Genomic DNA, 17,306 nt, shown 5'->3' on the forward strand with positions numbered 1-17,306 from the left:
CGCTCGCTCGTCCGCTTCCTCTCCTCTCAAAGAATGAACATGACCATTCTGAGCGGAGAGCGGCGGCAGCGGACAGGCACGCGCTCTCCCATTAACTCAAAACAGGACACTGAGCACGGCGGGAGAGCTCCGCCGCGGAAGTGCGCCGTGTTTACTCAGTGTGAACCGGCCCTAATACGTATTCTTCTTAAGCTTCTTCTTTCAGCTATTCTTCTGCGATTAATACAGCCCGAACCGCTTTGTACACAGACATCGTTCAAACTGCGTTTCGAAGCCCTTGGCGGTGACAGGTGTGCTATCTATTTTTCGTTTTAATTGGATTGGTCTTTTTTAAGAAATTAACGTTTAAAGACCCCTAATTTCCCATAGGAAATAATGGCCACATTCTACAGCACTAACAGCCAATCACAGCACATATGCAAATAGCTGAAATATAGCAGCCAATAGAAATTCTAAGGTCTTGTTAGTCTATGCCTCACAACATCCACACAGTCACATGTCCACTATTGGCCAATAGAAGCTGTAGAAGATGGAAGGTCCTTAACACCACTGACATGAGTAAGATTGTCATGGTAACCGACCAATGATCTTTAGCATTATAAGACTGTAAATCAGTGAAGTAGCAGAGCTGAGCCAGTGATATAGCAGAGCAGATACCCTCATGATACAGCAGAGCTGGGCCAGTGATCTAGCAGAGCCGATACCCGCATGATACAGCAGAGCTGAGCTAGTGATCTAGCAGAGCCGATGTCAGTCAGTAATGTAGCAGAGGTGAAGGTACCAAAAGGAAGTTACCAAAGTCGCTCTTAAAAGGGCGGTACCAAAAGTCGCTCTTAAAGCAAGGTACCAAAGTCACTCTTAACCTCTTAAGGACAGAGCCCAAAATGGCCTTAAGGACCAGGATAATTTTCAAATTAAGCATTTAAATTTTTTTCTTCTAGTCTTCTAAGAGCCATAACTCTTATTTTTCCAGCTATTGGGCCGTGTAAGGGCTTGTTTTTTTCAGGAACAGGTGCACTTTGTAAAGGCGCCTTTTGATCTACTATACCATGTATGACGGAACCCCCAAAATATAATTTAAGCGTTGAAATTGGGAAAAATACAATTCTGCAAATTGTGGGGGGTTCAGAGTTTACGTAATTAACTTTACAGTAAAACTGACATTTTATCTTTATTCTATAGGTCAGTCTGAATACGGTATTATGCAGGTTATATAGCTTTTCTAATGTTTTACTATTTTTATTAACAGTAGAGCTTTTTTTTTTTTTTTTAATAGGTGTGATTACAACAGCCCTTTTTTGACTCATTAACCCCTTAACGACAAAAGGGCGCATATTTCCGCCCTTTGCCGGTAGGGGGCTTCAGAACGGGGCCGCGCAGCGACCCCGCTCTGAACCGCCACGATCCCGGGTGCCACATGTAGCCCAGGACCGCGGCTATTAGCGGGCACGGTCCGATCGCCGTGCCCGCTAATCAGGTGATCGGAGGCAGCTGTCAAAGTTGACAGCTGCCTCCGATTACCGGCTGCAGCACTTCCCTGGTGTCTAGTGGGTGAGATCGCTCGTCGCGGAGGAGCGATCTCTGTACCCGATGCCGGCCGGGCATCTCTCTAAGATGGCGCCGTCTCCGGCTCGACACTCGTTTGTTTCCGGCTGCAGCAGCCGAAAGCAAACGAGTGCCGATCTCATTGATCTTTGCTGTATATCTATACAGCAAAGATCTCAATGAGAGATCAGAGTGTATATACTAGAAGTCCCCCAGGGGGGCTTCTACTATATGTGTAAAAAAAATAAATAAAGTGTTGTTGTCAATAAAAAAAAAACCCTCCCCTAATAAAGGTCTGAATCACCCCCCTTTTCCCAGGTTGTAAATAAAAATTAAAAAATAAATAAACATGTTTGGTATCGCCGCGTACGTAATCGCCCGAACTATTAAATCACATTCCTGATCTTGCATGGTAAATGGCGTAAGCGCAAAAAAAAACCAAAGTGCAAAATTGCGCATTTTTGGTCGCATCAAATCCAGAAAAATTGTAATAAAAAGCGATCAAAAAGTCGCATATGCGCAATCAAGATACCGATAGAAAGTAAACATCAAGGCGCAAAAAATGACACATGAGACAGCCCCATAGACCAAAGGATAAAAGCGCTATAAGCCTGGGAATGGAGCGATTTTAAGGAACGTATATTTGTTAACAATGGTTTGAATTTTTTACAGGCCATCAGATACAAGAAAAGTTATACATGTTATATATCGTTTTAATTGTAACAACTTGAGGAACATATATAACATGTCAGTTTTACCCCAGGGCAAATGGCGTAAAAACAAATACCCCCCAAATAACAAAATTACCAAACCAAACCAAACTTCAATTTCACCACACATTTATTTTTTTTCTGGTTTCGCAGTGTTTTTTATGAAAAAATTCAGCCTGTCATTGCAAAGTACAATTAGTGGCGCTAAAAATAAGGGCTCGTGTGGGTTTCTAGGTGGAAAAATGTAACTGCTATGGCCTTTTAAGCACAAGGAGGAAAAAATGAACTCAAAAATCGAAATTGCTCTGTCTTTAAGGGGTTAAGTTTCTATTTTTTCACGTATGTGGCTGTTTGGGGTGTCAATTTTGGCGCCATGATCTCTAGTTTTTATTAATACCATATTTGTGTAGATGAGATGTATTGATCAACTTTTATTCATTTTATTTTATTCATTATTATTTTAAATAATCAATCCTGGCGTTTTTTTTCAGCTTTTTGTTTACGCCGTTCACCATGCAGGAACAATATTGATTTATTGTAATAGATTGGACGATTACGCATGTTACGGTATATTATGTTTATTTACTTTTGTGTTTTATTTATAAAATGGGAAGGGGGGGGGGGTGATTTAAATTTTTATTGGGGGAGGGGATATGGTGTGTTTTTAGACCTTAAAGGGCTTATCCAGCTCTAAAAAAACATGGCCACTTTCCCCCTACTGTTGTCTCCAGTTTGGGTCGGGTTTTTAAATTCAGTTCCATTGAAGTAAATAAGAGTTTAATTGCAAACTGCACCTGAACTGGAGACAACAGTAGGGGGAAAAGTGGCCATGTTTTTGTAGCCCTGGATAACCCCTTTAATTTAATTACATTTTTTTTTTACACTTTTTTTCTTACACTTAAGGGACTTCTTACACTGATCATTGCTATGCCATAGCATAGTATTGATCAGTGTAATTTGCAGAGTGCAGACTCTATACAGAGATCGCCGATCTGACTGCCGGGAGGAAGGTAAGAGACCTACGGCAGTCAGATACAAAGGTTGGAACCCTCGCAATCATGCTGTGGGGGTCCAGATCAGTCAGTGACAGGTCCTTAAGTGACAGGATTCCATGACGTACCCGTACGTCATGGGTCCCTAAGAGTTTAAAGGGACCGTACCAAAGTCACTCTTAAAGGGACCGTACCAAAGTCACTCTTAAAGGGACCGTACCAAAGTCACTCTTAAAGGGACCGTACCAAAGTCACTCTTAAAGGGACCGTACCAAAGTCACTCTTAAAGGGACCGTACCAAAGTCACTCTTAAAGGGACCGTACCAAAGTCACTCTTAAAGGGACCGTACCAAAGTCACTCTTAAAGGGACCGTACCAAAGTCACTCTTAAAGGGACCGTACCAAAGTCACTCTTAAAGGGACCGTACCAAAGTCACTCTTAAAGGGACCGTACCAAAGTCACTCTTAAAGGGACAGTTGCGTTTCAAAGGGCGGTGCCTAAGTCGCTTTTAAAGGGACAGTACATAAGCTGGTCTCAAAGGGACTGTATATAGGTAACTCTTAAAGGGTTGGCACCAAAGTCCCTCCTTAAGGGACAGTACCAAAGCCACTCTTAAAGGGAGGGTATCAAGGGTTAAAGTTTCTCTTAAATGGAAGTCACTTGGTAAAGGGGCGCTTTTTTTCAAGCACTATGTATTTCCCTGGAAATGCAAATCTAGTTTATTTCTCATATCTGCAAGAAGATATTAAAATAATGAATAAGGTTAATTGATCACTTACCATCAAATAAACTGAGGTCTTTACATAATCCTGGTCCATACAGCCCTTCTAGAATGCTCTCGAAACCTGCAAATACAAAGGAGAGAGGAACTTTATTTGCCAAACTTTATTTACCCAAGATTTCAGAGTGTATTTCATGCAGATTGGCTTTCCTATTGTTCAACGTGTCAATTCTTGGTGTGGACTTAAAATGTGTGTTGGATAAAACTGCCTGAATATACTGAGATGTACGCTTTTTATTTTACTGCATGTTTTATGGAATAGCGCAGTCTATACTTTGACAGTCTATAACTAAAAGCCCTAAAAAGAACAAAAAAAGGAAACTTTGGTTATAGTCTGATTAAAGGATATACATAGCCAGTACAGTAGGAAACAATGCTTCTGACATACACACTAAGCAGAGGCTATTAATATGATGTGAACAGCAGCTTATACTAGTCTTACCTGACTGCACTGGGTGAAGAATTGCACATTCTGTAACATCCTTTCTTATGACCAGTCTCATGTATTTAGCAATAATAATAATAATAATAATAAATAAATAAATAATAATAATATAGTTACAATTATACTGAAATCAGGCGGTGCTGGTTTTTTTATCACCTGGGATAAGAATGAACATGGATCTCTTTGTGAAGATTCATTTTTACTTTGACATTAAATGCTTTCTGCTTATTAGTGTCAAAACCCCTAAAATCGCACCCATCAGACTTCCTGACAGGTGTGTTCTAGTAAGTCATATATTCCTTATAAAATTACTCTGGAGCATCTTCTTTTCTGACACTATTCCCTTTATCATTATGATGGGTTCCTATAGAGCACAGGACAGGTGTTAAACGGACAACCGACTGTTGAAAAACTACAATTCCCATCATGCTTGGACAGGTAAAGCTTTCCAGGCATGATGGGAACTGTAGTTTTGCAAAAGCTAGAGGGCTGCGAGGTTGAGACCCTTGCTATAGAGCCTGGCACACTTAGCACAGACTAAATTAAATTGGTAAGGACAAGCTGTGAATAAATCATCAATTTTCAGCAGTACCAACAGAGGAACTGAACAACACAGTACTAAAGGGCCCCATAGCCATAGAAAGGTCTACCTAATCCACCATTTTTGGCAGGACCAGCAAGCTAGGTTAGTGTATGTATGTATGTATGTATGTATATTATATATATATATATATATATATATATATATATATATACACATACATACATATACATACACACACACATACAGTGAGCAATCATCGGGCATGTTTGTTTCCATCAATATATGCTGCTGCCAGGTGTCTGGCTTTCTCTCCTCTCCCCATTGAAAACACCTTCATGGACAACTAAAATGAGTATACAAGTATATGGGAGAATACTACTAAAGGAGTATGGGAAACTCACTCCCGAATTATTACTTAGAGGGGATTTAGTAAAAAAAACACAATGGCAGGTACTCTGTAAAAGAGGAGGAGGAGACCCAATATTGTTATATAATGTATGAGAAGGATGCACATGGGGCGATATATTATGCCTAGCAAGCTGCTGTAACTGTAAGGATGTACTTTAAAAAATAAAGTTGGCACGGTTGGGGAAAGTTTGGCATATTTCACTTTTACTTTATTGCCACAATTACACACATGTCAAATAAGAAAGTCCTGCACGCATCCTTTGGGGGCAATTCTGGTATATTTCTGTATATCTCATCTCCCTTCACTATATCAACTCAATAGTAGGGAGCACTTTTATGTTAGGCTTCCTGGTGACTTCTACCCCGGTCATTTTTACAGGCTTCTGATACCTCCTAGGGACACATCAGAAGTTTTAGGGTCCATTAACATTTACATGATCTGGAGCAGATTTGATGCTTGGAGACCTGAGCAAGCAATATACAGATACTATGAAGGTGTATACGGCTCTCTCAGCTTTCTAAGGAGAGACTTTTGTCCCATCATTTTACCAACTGGTGGGGGTCTCAGCTGCTGGACCATCGCATCTGAAGACATCTGACAAGGCACCATGATGTATCATAAGCTTGTAGTGTATAGAAGTATCATTAACAATAAAGGGCACTGCTACTTGTGATTTGAGGGAAATGACTTGCTGCATCTACATGATACAGGATTATGTTCCCCAACCTGTGGCTCTCCATCTGTCATAAAACTACAGCGCCAAGCATTCCTGACACGATGGGAGTTGTAGTCTGGCAACAGCTGGAGATCCACAGGCCGGGAAACAATGCTATAGGAAGAGTAAATGCAAGAGAATCAGAGGGCTTAGAAGTATTTCACACATTTTAACATGGCGTGGAAATTCACATTTTTTTCTACCATAAATAATTTTGTTGCATGCACAAGTATCAGAATAAAGTCCAACAAAGACACATCACAACATGAAAGTGTATAATTCACTGAGATATTCATAATAAGCATTCTGTGCCACTTAGGTTTATTTATATAGGGATACTAAAATAAACCTAATGATACTGAGGATGAAGAGCAAATACCCATAGACTAAAAGGACTAAAGAACCCTAAAGTATGGAAACGAAGGAACACAATAAGACTGCTATGAAGGGAGCACATTAACACCGCCATATGTCTGTAAAATACAATCTATAGGAATAAAGGTGCGAGCGCGGCCTCCCTCTGATACAGATCTGATTTGATGTACTGCTCCATTAAACCTGTAAGCAACTGACCACTTATCACTTGTGTTTCCATAGGAACTGATGAATAATGTATATGACACAAATACCGTTTCCATGGAATCTGGAAATTTCTTAATCCCTCTATACATACTGTAGGTTAAAATTACCTCGTGTCAATTTATGAAGTGAAATACAAGGGAATAACACATGTATGAAGGTAGAGCGGCCATTGTACTGTCGGCAGGTACACAGCTGAAGTTCTCAACACTCCCGGGCCTAGCTGAGAAAACATGATTTTTTACTATGTTCCTAATGTTCCTGGGGCTTTTTGACTGCTATTTACTACATTGTTTCTTACCATGTGATAGGACTAGAGCATTTGGCTTTTTTTTTTTTTTTTTTTTTTTAATTTATTTTTGTTTACAGCACAAGGGATCAATTTACCAGCAGTACGTGACCATACCAAAGTTTTGGCTGTCCAGCTGGTGGGCCGCAGGTTCCCCATCCCTGATCTAAACTCCTCCGATGTCCTCCTAGAGGTCTCTGGTGTCCCCAGGAAGTGTGCCCACCTCTACTTCAGAGAGAGACTTGTTTCAGTGGTGACAGCCCACTAAGCCATTCACTGGCCATGGCGCTCTCCAACCCCCACCCCCCGGCTGTCACCCCCAAGTTGAGCTTGTTTATTGTTTTATTACCACTATATAAGGGCTTCCCTAGCTGGATAACCCGATGCCAGCTATAGATGGTGGCTGTCAGCCGCTGGGTATGGATACGGATGAACTCCTTGCAGCACCAAGCCAAAACTAGACATCATTTGTCATTAAGGGGGTTAGAGGAGAACTATCAGCCCCCTATAGTGCCCAGGAAGCTTAGGAGGAAGGTATGTGTTTTACCTTCTTGGCATAGGTCCCGTGCTGCTAATCGGTGTAAACTCTGCTCTCGTCATCTGGGCCGCTCCGGTGCTATAGGGGCTATCAGCAGCTTAGATCCGTCTTACCTGCTGAAAGTTCCCCTTTAAAGGGAATGTCCCATTTAGGGTATGTGCACACTACGGAATACCGGCGGATTTCTCAGCCCCCCCACAGACGCGCTCATCTCCACTGGTCCCATAGGCTTCATTTTATGGTTTCCGCCCATAGAATGAGTGGGGGTGAGCTGTGGAATCTGCCAGGACTCAGTAGTGTGCACATACCCTAAGAGTGGACAGCAGGCAAGCGAGTACAGTTCTACAGCATCCTGCCCTGCTTGCCAGGGAACAAAGCCTTTGCAGCAATATGGCAGCGTAACTGAGCAGCTTTGGCTGTCCAGAAATTATGTTTTCCAACAGCTGAAGAGCTACAGGTTCCTTATTCCTGCCTTAAAACGTCAACAAGACAGAACAATCACTAGACTGCTTAATACTGTAATATTTGGGAGCCTCTTAGACCAATTACTATTTTATTAGTGGTCATCAAGTTAGGGATGAGCAGCAGTTTTTCCACTAGCTACCTGTCAATTACGCCCATAAATAATATGTAGAGGTAACATTAGAGTTACTTTACATACTTTAGCTTTGAGCTAATGCTTCACATACTTCACAGTCAGCACATTCTGAATGAAAGCCATAATTTTGCCTTAAATAAAAAATATTCCAGTGTATGTTTCCTCTAAATATTTCCAGATGCTTGATACAAATAATAAAAGCCAATTAAGCGGCTCTTCAGCGGGTGTAATAATTAACTGGAAAGTAAAATTAATGGCACACTGGGAACGAGAAAAAGAGCGATTTTACATGCCGAATTACCCAATTATTGCTGAGCGATTTCTTGTATTTTGTTACAAATTGATATCCCAATGAACACCCCCCGGGTTATGCCTCCAGCATATACATTCTATTTATTACACAATTGCAAGAAATAACTATAGTATTCCAATCACGTTAAATCACAAACAAATGTCTCATATTTAGGGGGGACAAAAGCTTAGGGAAAGAGAAAGAATATGTTATTTGATTGATCAACTAAAAAAACAATACAGTAAAAGTTCAAAGTGCCTGTCTGGCAATGGTCTCATAATAAAGATAAAAACCAAGTAATACTCACCTTCCCCTGATCCTTCACTCCTGCTGTTCCAATGGTGGCAATCACTGGTATGCTTTTTAATGCATGGAAAATGCAGACACACAGAGTGCTTTCTTAGCCAATTGTCACAATGTCACAGAAACACTGCATAGCGGGAACTATGCACCTTCTAAAGCGAGGGAAGTCAGGGCTGCTTATATTTTATTTTAAGTCAGCCTGAGCTCTTTTTTGCAGCACCAGACAACCCCTTAAACAATATACTTTTAAGGGGGTTTTCTGGCAATGACAAGTTACCCCTATCCAAAGAATCTTTGTCTGATCAAGGTGGGGGGAGGGGGGGGGGGATCTGGCTTTTTTTTGTTGCAAAAAACGGATGCGTGTGTGCATCCGTTTTGATCCGTTTTTCCACTGAATTCCATTATTAAAAAACAGATCCGTTTTTTTACGTAAAAAAACATAGTCGGCCTCATTTTTGTGTCCGTTAAAAAAAACAGGAACGTTTTGATACTTTTTTTTATAATGGAATTCAATGGAAAAATGCATACAAACGGATGCACACACACGCATTCTTTTTTCATCCGTTTTTTGCAAAAATGTAGTGTGAACCCAGCCTAAGACTCTTTTCTAGGCCCTTGAATAATTTTTTTTACATATTTTGGTAGAGCTGCCGCTCCTGGTGTCCCCCACTCATCACCCTTCTTTTCGACAGGAAATGTGCGCTTAGCTAATTCCTGGCCTTAGTACAGTCCTGCTTTAGTCACTGATTGGCTAAGCATGCAGTACTTGCCGAGACAAGTCCGTCTTGGAAGCAGGAAGTAGCAGCGACTGTGTAATATCACACCAGGAGCACTGGGGGACCAGGACAGAAGAGTATATCTTTTTATTGTACGACATTGAGAGAAAGAAGCGGCTGCACATCCCACCTATGGCTGACACCAATGCCGCTAAGCCTATTTTTAAAAACCAAAGTCAGGATGTTGGTATATAATTTGATCAAACCATATTGCCCCGTGTACCTCGTGCAGGTCCCTTGGTTCACACGGGTCCCTAAGCGAACTCCACACTGTGTCGGTCAGCGACCGCCAACCCCGCAAAGCGTGCACATGCAGGGAAGGGAGGCCATGGAATGGCCCTGCAACCCCAATGTCACAGGACCAAACCCAAAGTGCCCCCCCAAAACCCAGCCGGCACCAACGGCGGGGAAGACTGCCCCCAAACACCACAAGTATGAATATGGTATTGCAAACACCACCACTGCTGCTGCAGAAAGCACAGGTATATCCTGCCAATTTGGGTCATGTGGGTATTATGAAGGGGAGTGCCAGCTGCTCAGAAAAGGGAGAACTATAAAATACGACAGCTCAGAGCATCCCACCAATGCTCTCTGCTCCTCCCAGGAGGTGGATAATGAAGCCAGGTGATAACTGAGAGGGGTGATCGCTGCTGGGCTGTCCGGGCCAGTGCTCTGCAGGGGGTAGATAAGGGAGCCATACAGAGGGGTGGTAGCTCCTGGGCTCTCTGGGGACAGTACACTGCGGTGTCAGCTCCGGGGACGGCCCTCCCCCCACTAGAGATAATGTATGGGGAACGGCGGCACATGTGGATGTATCTGGGGTAATGCGCGGCAGGGTAAAGCAGGTTGTACACTGTCAGTCAGTGTATGACCTGCTTTACCCTGCAGCACTACCTACAGCAATGTCACTACCATTAGAACTGCAAGTTCCAGTGCACCCGACCGCCATACATGTCAGTTCAGTGTATGGACATCGGGTGCGCTGGGACTTGCAGTTCTAATAGGAGTGGAATTACCGTTAACGTTTCAATATTATTTATTGAAACAATTTAAATTTTTATAACATACAATAAGGGAAAGCAATGTAGATAGACATGTACATTGATAAATTAGTATAGCACATGTTTAAGCAAAGGCGACGAACAGTCCAGCCGACTACTAATGTTCATTTTAGGTGGTTCACGAATGGAATGTTCATCAGGTTGAGTAGTACGGCCTTGTGGCTATTCATCAAAGAGGGCAGAAGTTAAGTATAGTGGTTAATAAACTAGAGTACATGCTCCTATAGTTTAACAGGGTAGAACAAGTCGAACAACATTTCGACATAACACATCGACGTATCAACGTACAGACAGTAGGTAGGTATATTAGTATATTTACCCATATGTAGAGCATTTATGATCACTTTTGTCCAGTCCTCCAGCACCGAATGGTTGGCAAGTGTAGCTTAAATGAATGGATAAAAGGGGGGGCTAGCTGTTTGTGGGTCCCTCTTTCAATAGGTTCTCCCATTCAATAGGTCTGTATATTACCCTGGTAGGCAGGAGGTTCTGAGTGGTATGGGCTAGATACCCAGATTGCCCATTGGGCGTCAAAGGAAGTGATAGTATCCCGTCCAATTGCTATAAGGCGTTCTAATGAGTATATCGTGCGAATGTCATGGAGTATTTCTGCTGCTATGGGTGGACTACAAGATTTCCATTTTCTTGTTATTGCCATCCTGGCTACTGTGAGGAGTTTTCATATGACATGTCTGGCTTTATAAGGTATAATGTCCACACCTAGGTATAACAACGCCAACACGGGCGTTAGGGCTATTTCTGCTCCCAGCAGGGAAGAGATAATATCAGTGATCTTTGACCAAAATAGTCTGAGCATCGGACATCCCCATAGGATGTGCAGAAGATCTCCATGGCATCCACATCTGCGCCAACACTTATTCGATACTGAGGGGTAGAGTGCGTGCAGTTTGGATGGAGAATGGTACCAAAGAAAGCGGACCTTTAAAACGTTTTCCCTTTGTGGAGTGCTAATAACTGATTTTAATGCCCATTTAAACGCCAAGTGCCAGTCGCTTATCGGAAAGGTGGAGTGCGGGGATTCTTCCCAAGTTATGTTGGGAGTTTTGTGAGAAGAATCAATGTTCCCACACATTAGGTAGAGTGATTTTAACCCTTTCTGCTTCAAAGAGAGCAGAGTGCAAGCTTGGTTGTGCCATTTAAGTTTGCGAGGGAGAATTCCTATCAATAGGTGTCTCACCTGTAAATAGACCAAGAAGTCTCTGTTTGGAATATTGAATTGATTCCTAAGGGTTTGGAAATCTACTAATTGTTTTGAGTGTGTCAACAGGGAGATCGACCCAGGTCTTGCCATCTTAGGATGTGCGACCGGCAGGTAGCTGGTAGGGCGTATAGAAGTGTGGAGATAGGAGCATTAGTTGAGAAGAGGCAACAAGGGGAGCCTCTGGTGTTATGGAAGTGGTTCCAGCATTTTAAGGTTGCTTGCATAGTGGGAGATAAGGATAATGCAGGTTTTGGAAGCCACATGTATGCATATGTGAGGGCTTTCAAATCCCCGCCTGCAAAGACCTGTTCAATAGAGATCCAGTTTTTATCATGGTCTACAGACCACCATTCTCTTAGTTGTTGCAGTATAGTGGAGGCGTAGTAGGCATATGGGTCCGGGATTCCTATACCACTGGAGTCAGTGGGGCGGGTCAGGGTTTTATATGCTATACGGGGAGGTTTTCCCATCCAGACCAGACCTGAATTCATTTTTCGCACAGCCTTGAAGTAAGACTAAGGGATACAGATAGGCAGTATACGAAAAAGATATAATAGTTTAGGCAGTAATAACATTTTAAACGCTGCGACTCGTCCGGTCCAGCTGATCTCTGTTTTTGACATTTCTTCTGCTTAGGGTTGTTCGTAATATTGGTGCCGAGATACTTAATGGAGTCGTGTTTCCAGTCCAGTGGGATTGTCGCTTTTAGATCTGTCAGTGTTTGTGGGGGAATATGGAAGGGGAGGGCTTCTGATTTTGAGGTGTTGAGTTTATAATATGAGATGGTGCTAAAATCTTGTAAAATTTTGAGTGTTCTAGGGAGTGAAGTCTGGGGGCATCCTAGGGTAAGTATTATGTCATCGACATAAGGAGAGGGAGGTGGGGCCTATTTGAATACCTGTAACTTCTGGATCATGGCGGAACATCTGGGCTAGGGGTTCTAAAGAGATAATAAAGATAAGAGGGGAGAGGGGGCAGCCCTGTCTAGCTCCATTGGTGATGGAGAGGGTGTCAGACAGGGTTTCATTGGTGAATATTCGGGCTGAGGGTTTTGAATATAAAGCTTTTATACAATTTAGTATGTCCCCTGTAATCCCTAACCTCTGGAGCACAGAGAAGGCATAGATCCAAGAAATGCGATCAAACACCTTCTCGGCGTCCAGAAATACTATTATGGCAGGGTCTTTTTTGGAATGCAGATGATAGACAATGTCTACAATTCTACGTGTGTTGTCATAGGCCTGACGGTGGCGGATAAATCCCGTCTGGTCTTGGTTTATAACAGTAGGTAACACCGCGGCGAGCCTATTGGCTATCATCTTAGCATAAATTTTGATATCTGAATTTAGTAAGCATATGGGCCTAAAGTTTTTTGGGCTGTTAGGGGATTTGCCAGGTTTGGGGATTGTGATTACTATTGCGTCTTGATTTTCAGAGGGCAGGGAGTCGGTAGATTTGGCCTCACTGAAAAAGTGTAGCATGTGTGGGAGTAGGGTATCAATAAAGGATCAATAGTATTGGTTGGTTAGTCCGTCAGGGCCAGGTGACTTGTTAGTCGGAAAGGATTTTATCATCAAGGTGAGTTCTTATTTAGTTAAAGGGGCATTTAGTGATTCTAATTGTTTGGAGGTAAGGGTAGGGAGAAAGTGTTTGTTAAGGAACTCATTTATAGAGTCCTGTGAGGGTTGGGGTGTGGAGGAGTCAGATTGTAAGTTGTAGAGAGGTGTGTAGAAGTCTTTGAAACAATTTGCGATGTCACGTGGGTCGGTAAGTTTGCCGGAAGTAACTGGGTCGATAAGGTAGGGAATATGTGATTTTTTTATGTTGCGATTTCAGCGTGTGCGCTAATAGGCTACCTGCCTTATCACTGTGTGTAAAATAGTGCTTTAGTCTTCCTAAGGGCCCTATTCCACCGGACGATTATCGTTCAGATTATCGTTAAATCGTTCAAATCTAAACGATAATCGTTCGGTTGAAATGTAGTTAACGATTAACGACCGAACGAGAAATCGTTGATCGCTTTATAAGACCTGGACCTATTTTTATCGTTGCTCGTTCGCAAAACGTTCGCATTGAATAAGACATCGTTCGGTCGTTTGCAATAGATACGAACGCAATAGCGAATAAATAGCGAAGAAAAACGATCGCAATTACGATCATAAGTAACGATTATCGTTCCATGGAAATGAGTGAACGTTTTCACGTCTTTCGCAACAGCGGTCGTTTGAGATCGTTAATCGTTAACGATTATGCAAACTATAATCGTCCGGTGGAATAGGGCCCTAAGTTTATATTCATAGTCAGGTTGTAGGGCATCTTTAAGTTGGGTCCTCAACTTTCTAATTTTGTCTGTGAGGTTTGGGGTTTGTAGGCGCTTGTGAGAGGATTCAAGCACATTAATCTCCTGTACAAGGTCACGCACTGCTTTCTCTTTTTCCTTTTTTACCCTACTACCCAGCTTGATAGGCGTGCCTCTGACCACCGCCTTGTGAGCGTTCCATAAAGTAGGAGCAGACACCTGCTCTAAGGTGTTATACAGAAAGTATTCTTTGAGTGTTTTTTCCACTTCGCTCCTATATTTAGGGTGGGAGATAAGAAAAGCATTGCATCTCCACAAGTAGGTTGGAGAGCTGGATGATTTTTCGTTACCAGGAGGGTCACCGAGCAGTGGTCTGACCAAGTATGTTGTTTATTAGTGGATTGGCCTAATCTCAGTAGGGTTTGGGCATCTGACAGTATCAGGTCTATACGGGAGTAACTGTTGTGTGCTAACGAATGGAATTACTGTTAAAGACGCTAACCAATAGCAGAGCGCAAGGGAGGCGTGCCAAGGCAGGGAGGGAGTGCCCGGGAGCCCCAGGAACGTCGCGGATTGTGACGTATGAGCCCTACGTGTCGACCCCAGATGGCGGCCCGGGGCCGAACCCAGAAGTCAGCCACTTCCGGTTCCAGCAGGACCAGGGAAAGTAGGTTAAGGGACTTGAAATCGCCATCAATGTATATTATGGATCTATATAACTTCATGTGGTGGGGGAATGGGGAAAAACCTTTTTCACCGCACTACCCCTTTAAAGCGACTCTGCACTCACAATCTGACCCCCCCAAACCACTTGTACCTTCAGATAGCTGCTTTTAATCAAAGATCTGTCCTGGGGTCCGTTCGGCAGGTGATGCAGTTATTGTCCTAAAAAAAATACTTTTGAATTTGAAGCCCGTGCCAAACGGGAGTATCTGTGCCCTAACTTTGCACCACCCCTCCGTCCCTCCTCCCCACCCCCACCAAACATTTTCTCCATGCTGAACATTGCATAGGTCCTTAACGATCCAGCCCATGTGCTGGGCAGACACAGGTGGGGAATAGGAGGCAATCATGCAATCTGCCTGGAGCATTCCTAATGATGAAGAGGGTGGGGAGGAGGGACAAGAGGTTGTGCAAAGTAAGGGCACAGATACTCCCGTTTAGCACGGGGCTTCAAGTTTAAAAGTATTTTTTTTAGGACAATAACTGCATCACCTGCCGAACGGACCACAGGACAGATCTTGAATTAAAAGCAGCTATCCGAAGGTACAAGTGGTTTGGGGGGGGGGGGGGGGGGCCAGAGTTACTTTGCATTGAATCTGCAACTTCAAATCTGCTGCAGATCCTCTGTGTGTGAACGCACCCTAAGGGTGCGTTCACACCTACAGGATCTGCAGCATATCTGCAGCAGATTTGATGCTGTGTTCAGTTATTTAAATGAAATCTGCTGCGGATCTGCAGCAGAAAATCTGCTGCGGATCCGGTAAGTGTGAACGTACCCTAAGGGTGCGTTCACACCTACAGGATCTGCAGCAGATTTGATGCTGTGTTCAGTTATTTTAATGAAATCTGCTGCAGAAAATCAGCTGCAGATCCTGTAGGTGTGAACGCACCATAAGGATGCATTCACACCTACAGGATCCGCAGCAGATTTGATGCTGTGTTCAGTTACTTAAATGAAATCTGCTACGTATCTGCTGCGGATCCGGTAAGTGTGAACGTACCCTAAGTGTGCGTTCACACGTACAGGATCTGCAGCAGATTTCATGGTCCAGATTGGATTTGCCTTGAATCTGCAACTTCAAATCTGCGCCATCAGATCCGCTGCAGATCCTGTACGTGTGAACGCACCCTTAATATGTAAACTATTTCTAAGTGAGCTCCACAGTGGTATGGCACAAGGTAAGCTCTTTTTGCAGCTATAAAGCAACAAGCCCCCGGAATCCTAATCATTACAATTTATGATAATCTTAAAGCACACTAAAGATATGAGACAATTTCATTTCTGGATTGATGTCATTTTATAGTACTTTAGAGAGTCCTGCCTGCGTAGATTTCCCTGAGCTCATGATTCTGATTTATTATACTACATTCTTCGCTTCTATATTTTGTAAACCAAAATGTGCAACAGTGGATATCTGCGGCAGGTTATAAGCAGAGACTTGGCCTTTGTAATATGGTCGAATATAAAATCTAGTTTCTATTTTTTTTCTTTTTTGTATCTATATACTCTTTACTTTTTGCTAAACAAACTAATAAAAAAGAAAAAAACAACAACCCAGAGACCATTCTTTTCCACAAGGGAATTGCATGCACAGCTGTTCTATAAAATATACCGCTCATCAAAATTGTCCCTTAGGTTTTATGTGTGATCACCCTCACTTGTAAATGGGACGATTCCGATAAACAGTATATATTATAGAATAGCGTGCAATTCCCTTATGGGACAGTTTTATAAAAAGTGGAGACAATGGGGGAGATTTATCAAAGGGTGTAAAATTTAGACTGGTGCAAACTGGCCAGAGCAACCAATCACAGCTCCTATTTCCTTTCACCAGAGCTGGAAGCTGAGCTGTGATTGGTTGCTGTGGCCAGTTTGCACCAGTCTAAATTTTACACCCTTTGATAAATCTCCCCGGTTGTCTCCATATGTACAATAGGCAGATTCTTTTTTCTCACATTCTTTCACAAGGTAATTTCTTTATTGCAGGACACTTGGCAATGCCTCTCAGATGGCCGGGAGCACAAGCATGGGTCGGGAAGGTCAGCACAAATCAAACTCTCCTTTTCCAGAGTAATTTCTTAGAATGGGTTCACACATCTCAGCCACAAGGCTATAACCCAGCCTGAGGCCAGCTTTAGACAAGTGTAATAGAGCTGCAAGCCCCGGGCCGGACCACGGGTCTGATGACCCAAGCTAAAAGCATTACAGGTGCCTGCGTCTTAGGTGGCCAGAGACCCTTAGATGGGGGTAATAAGTCTCCAGAGTAGTTCTCTAAGTAGCACAAAAGAAACACCAGACATTAGCAGGTCAATGCTTTACACCTAGTTTTTTTTTTTTTTGCTAGACTAAAAAAGTCTAAGCACATAGACAGATAGGATACATGCTGAAATGCAGTTTTTTTTGTTGTTGTTTTTTTGCAGTTGAAGCGGGTGGCTACCTTGAGCGAAGTGCATACCTAGCTTCATAGAAGACTCCCCCTGTAT

The 17,306-nt window shown here is 42.8% G+C and overlaps 1 protein-coding gene across 4 annotated transcripts in view; it reads right to left on the reverse strand.

Annotated features, from left to right (window-relative positions):
- Nucleotides 1–17,306, reverse strand: part of LCORL (ligand dependent nuclear receptor corepressor like) — a 74,501-nt gene that overhangs the window by 34,471 nt on the left and 22,724 nt on the right. For all 4 annotated transcript variants that reach the window (XM_069977453.1, XM_069977454.1, XM_069977455.1 and 1 more), the window contains exon 2: nt 4,028–4,093. In XM_069977453.1, coding sequence (XP_069833554.1) covers nt 4,028–4,093 — 66 coding nt within the window. The remainder of the gene's footprint in view (nt 1–4,027; nt 4,094–17,306) is intronic.

Source organism: Dendropsophus ebraccatus, chromosome 7, assembly GCF_027789765.1.
Source record: "Dendropsophus ebraccatus isolate aDenEbr1 chromosome 7, aDenEbr1.pat, whole genome shotgun sequence".
Lineage (NCBI taxonomy): Eukaryota > Metazoa > Chordata > Amphibia > Anura > Hylidae > Dendropsophus > Dendropsophus ebraccatus.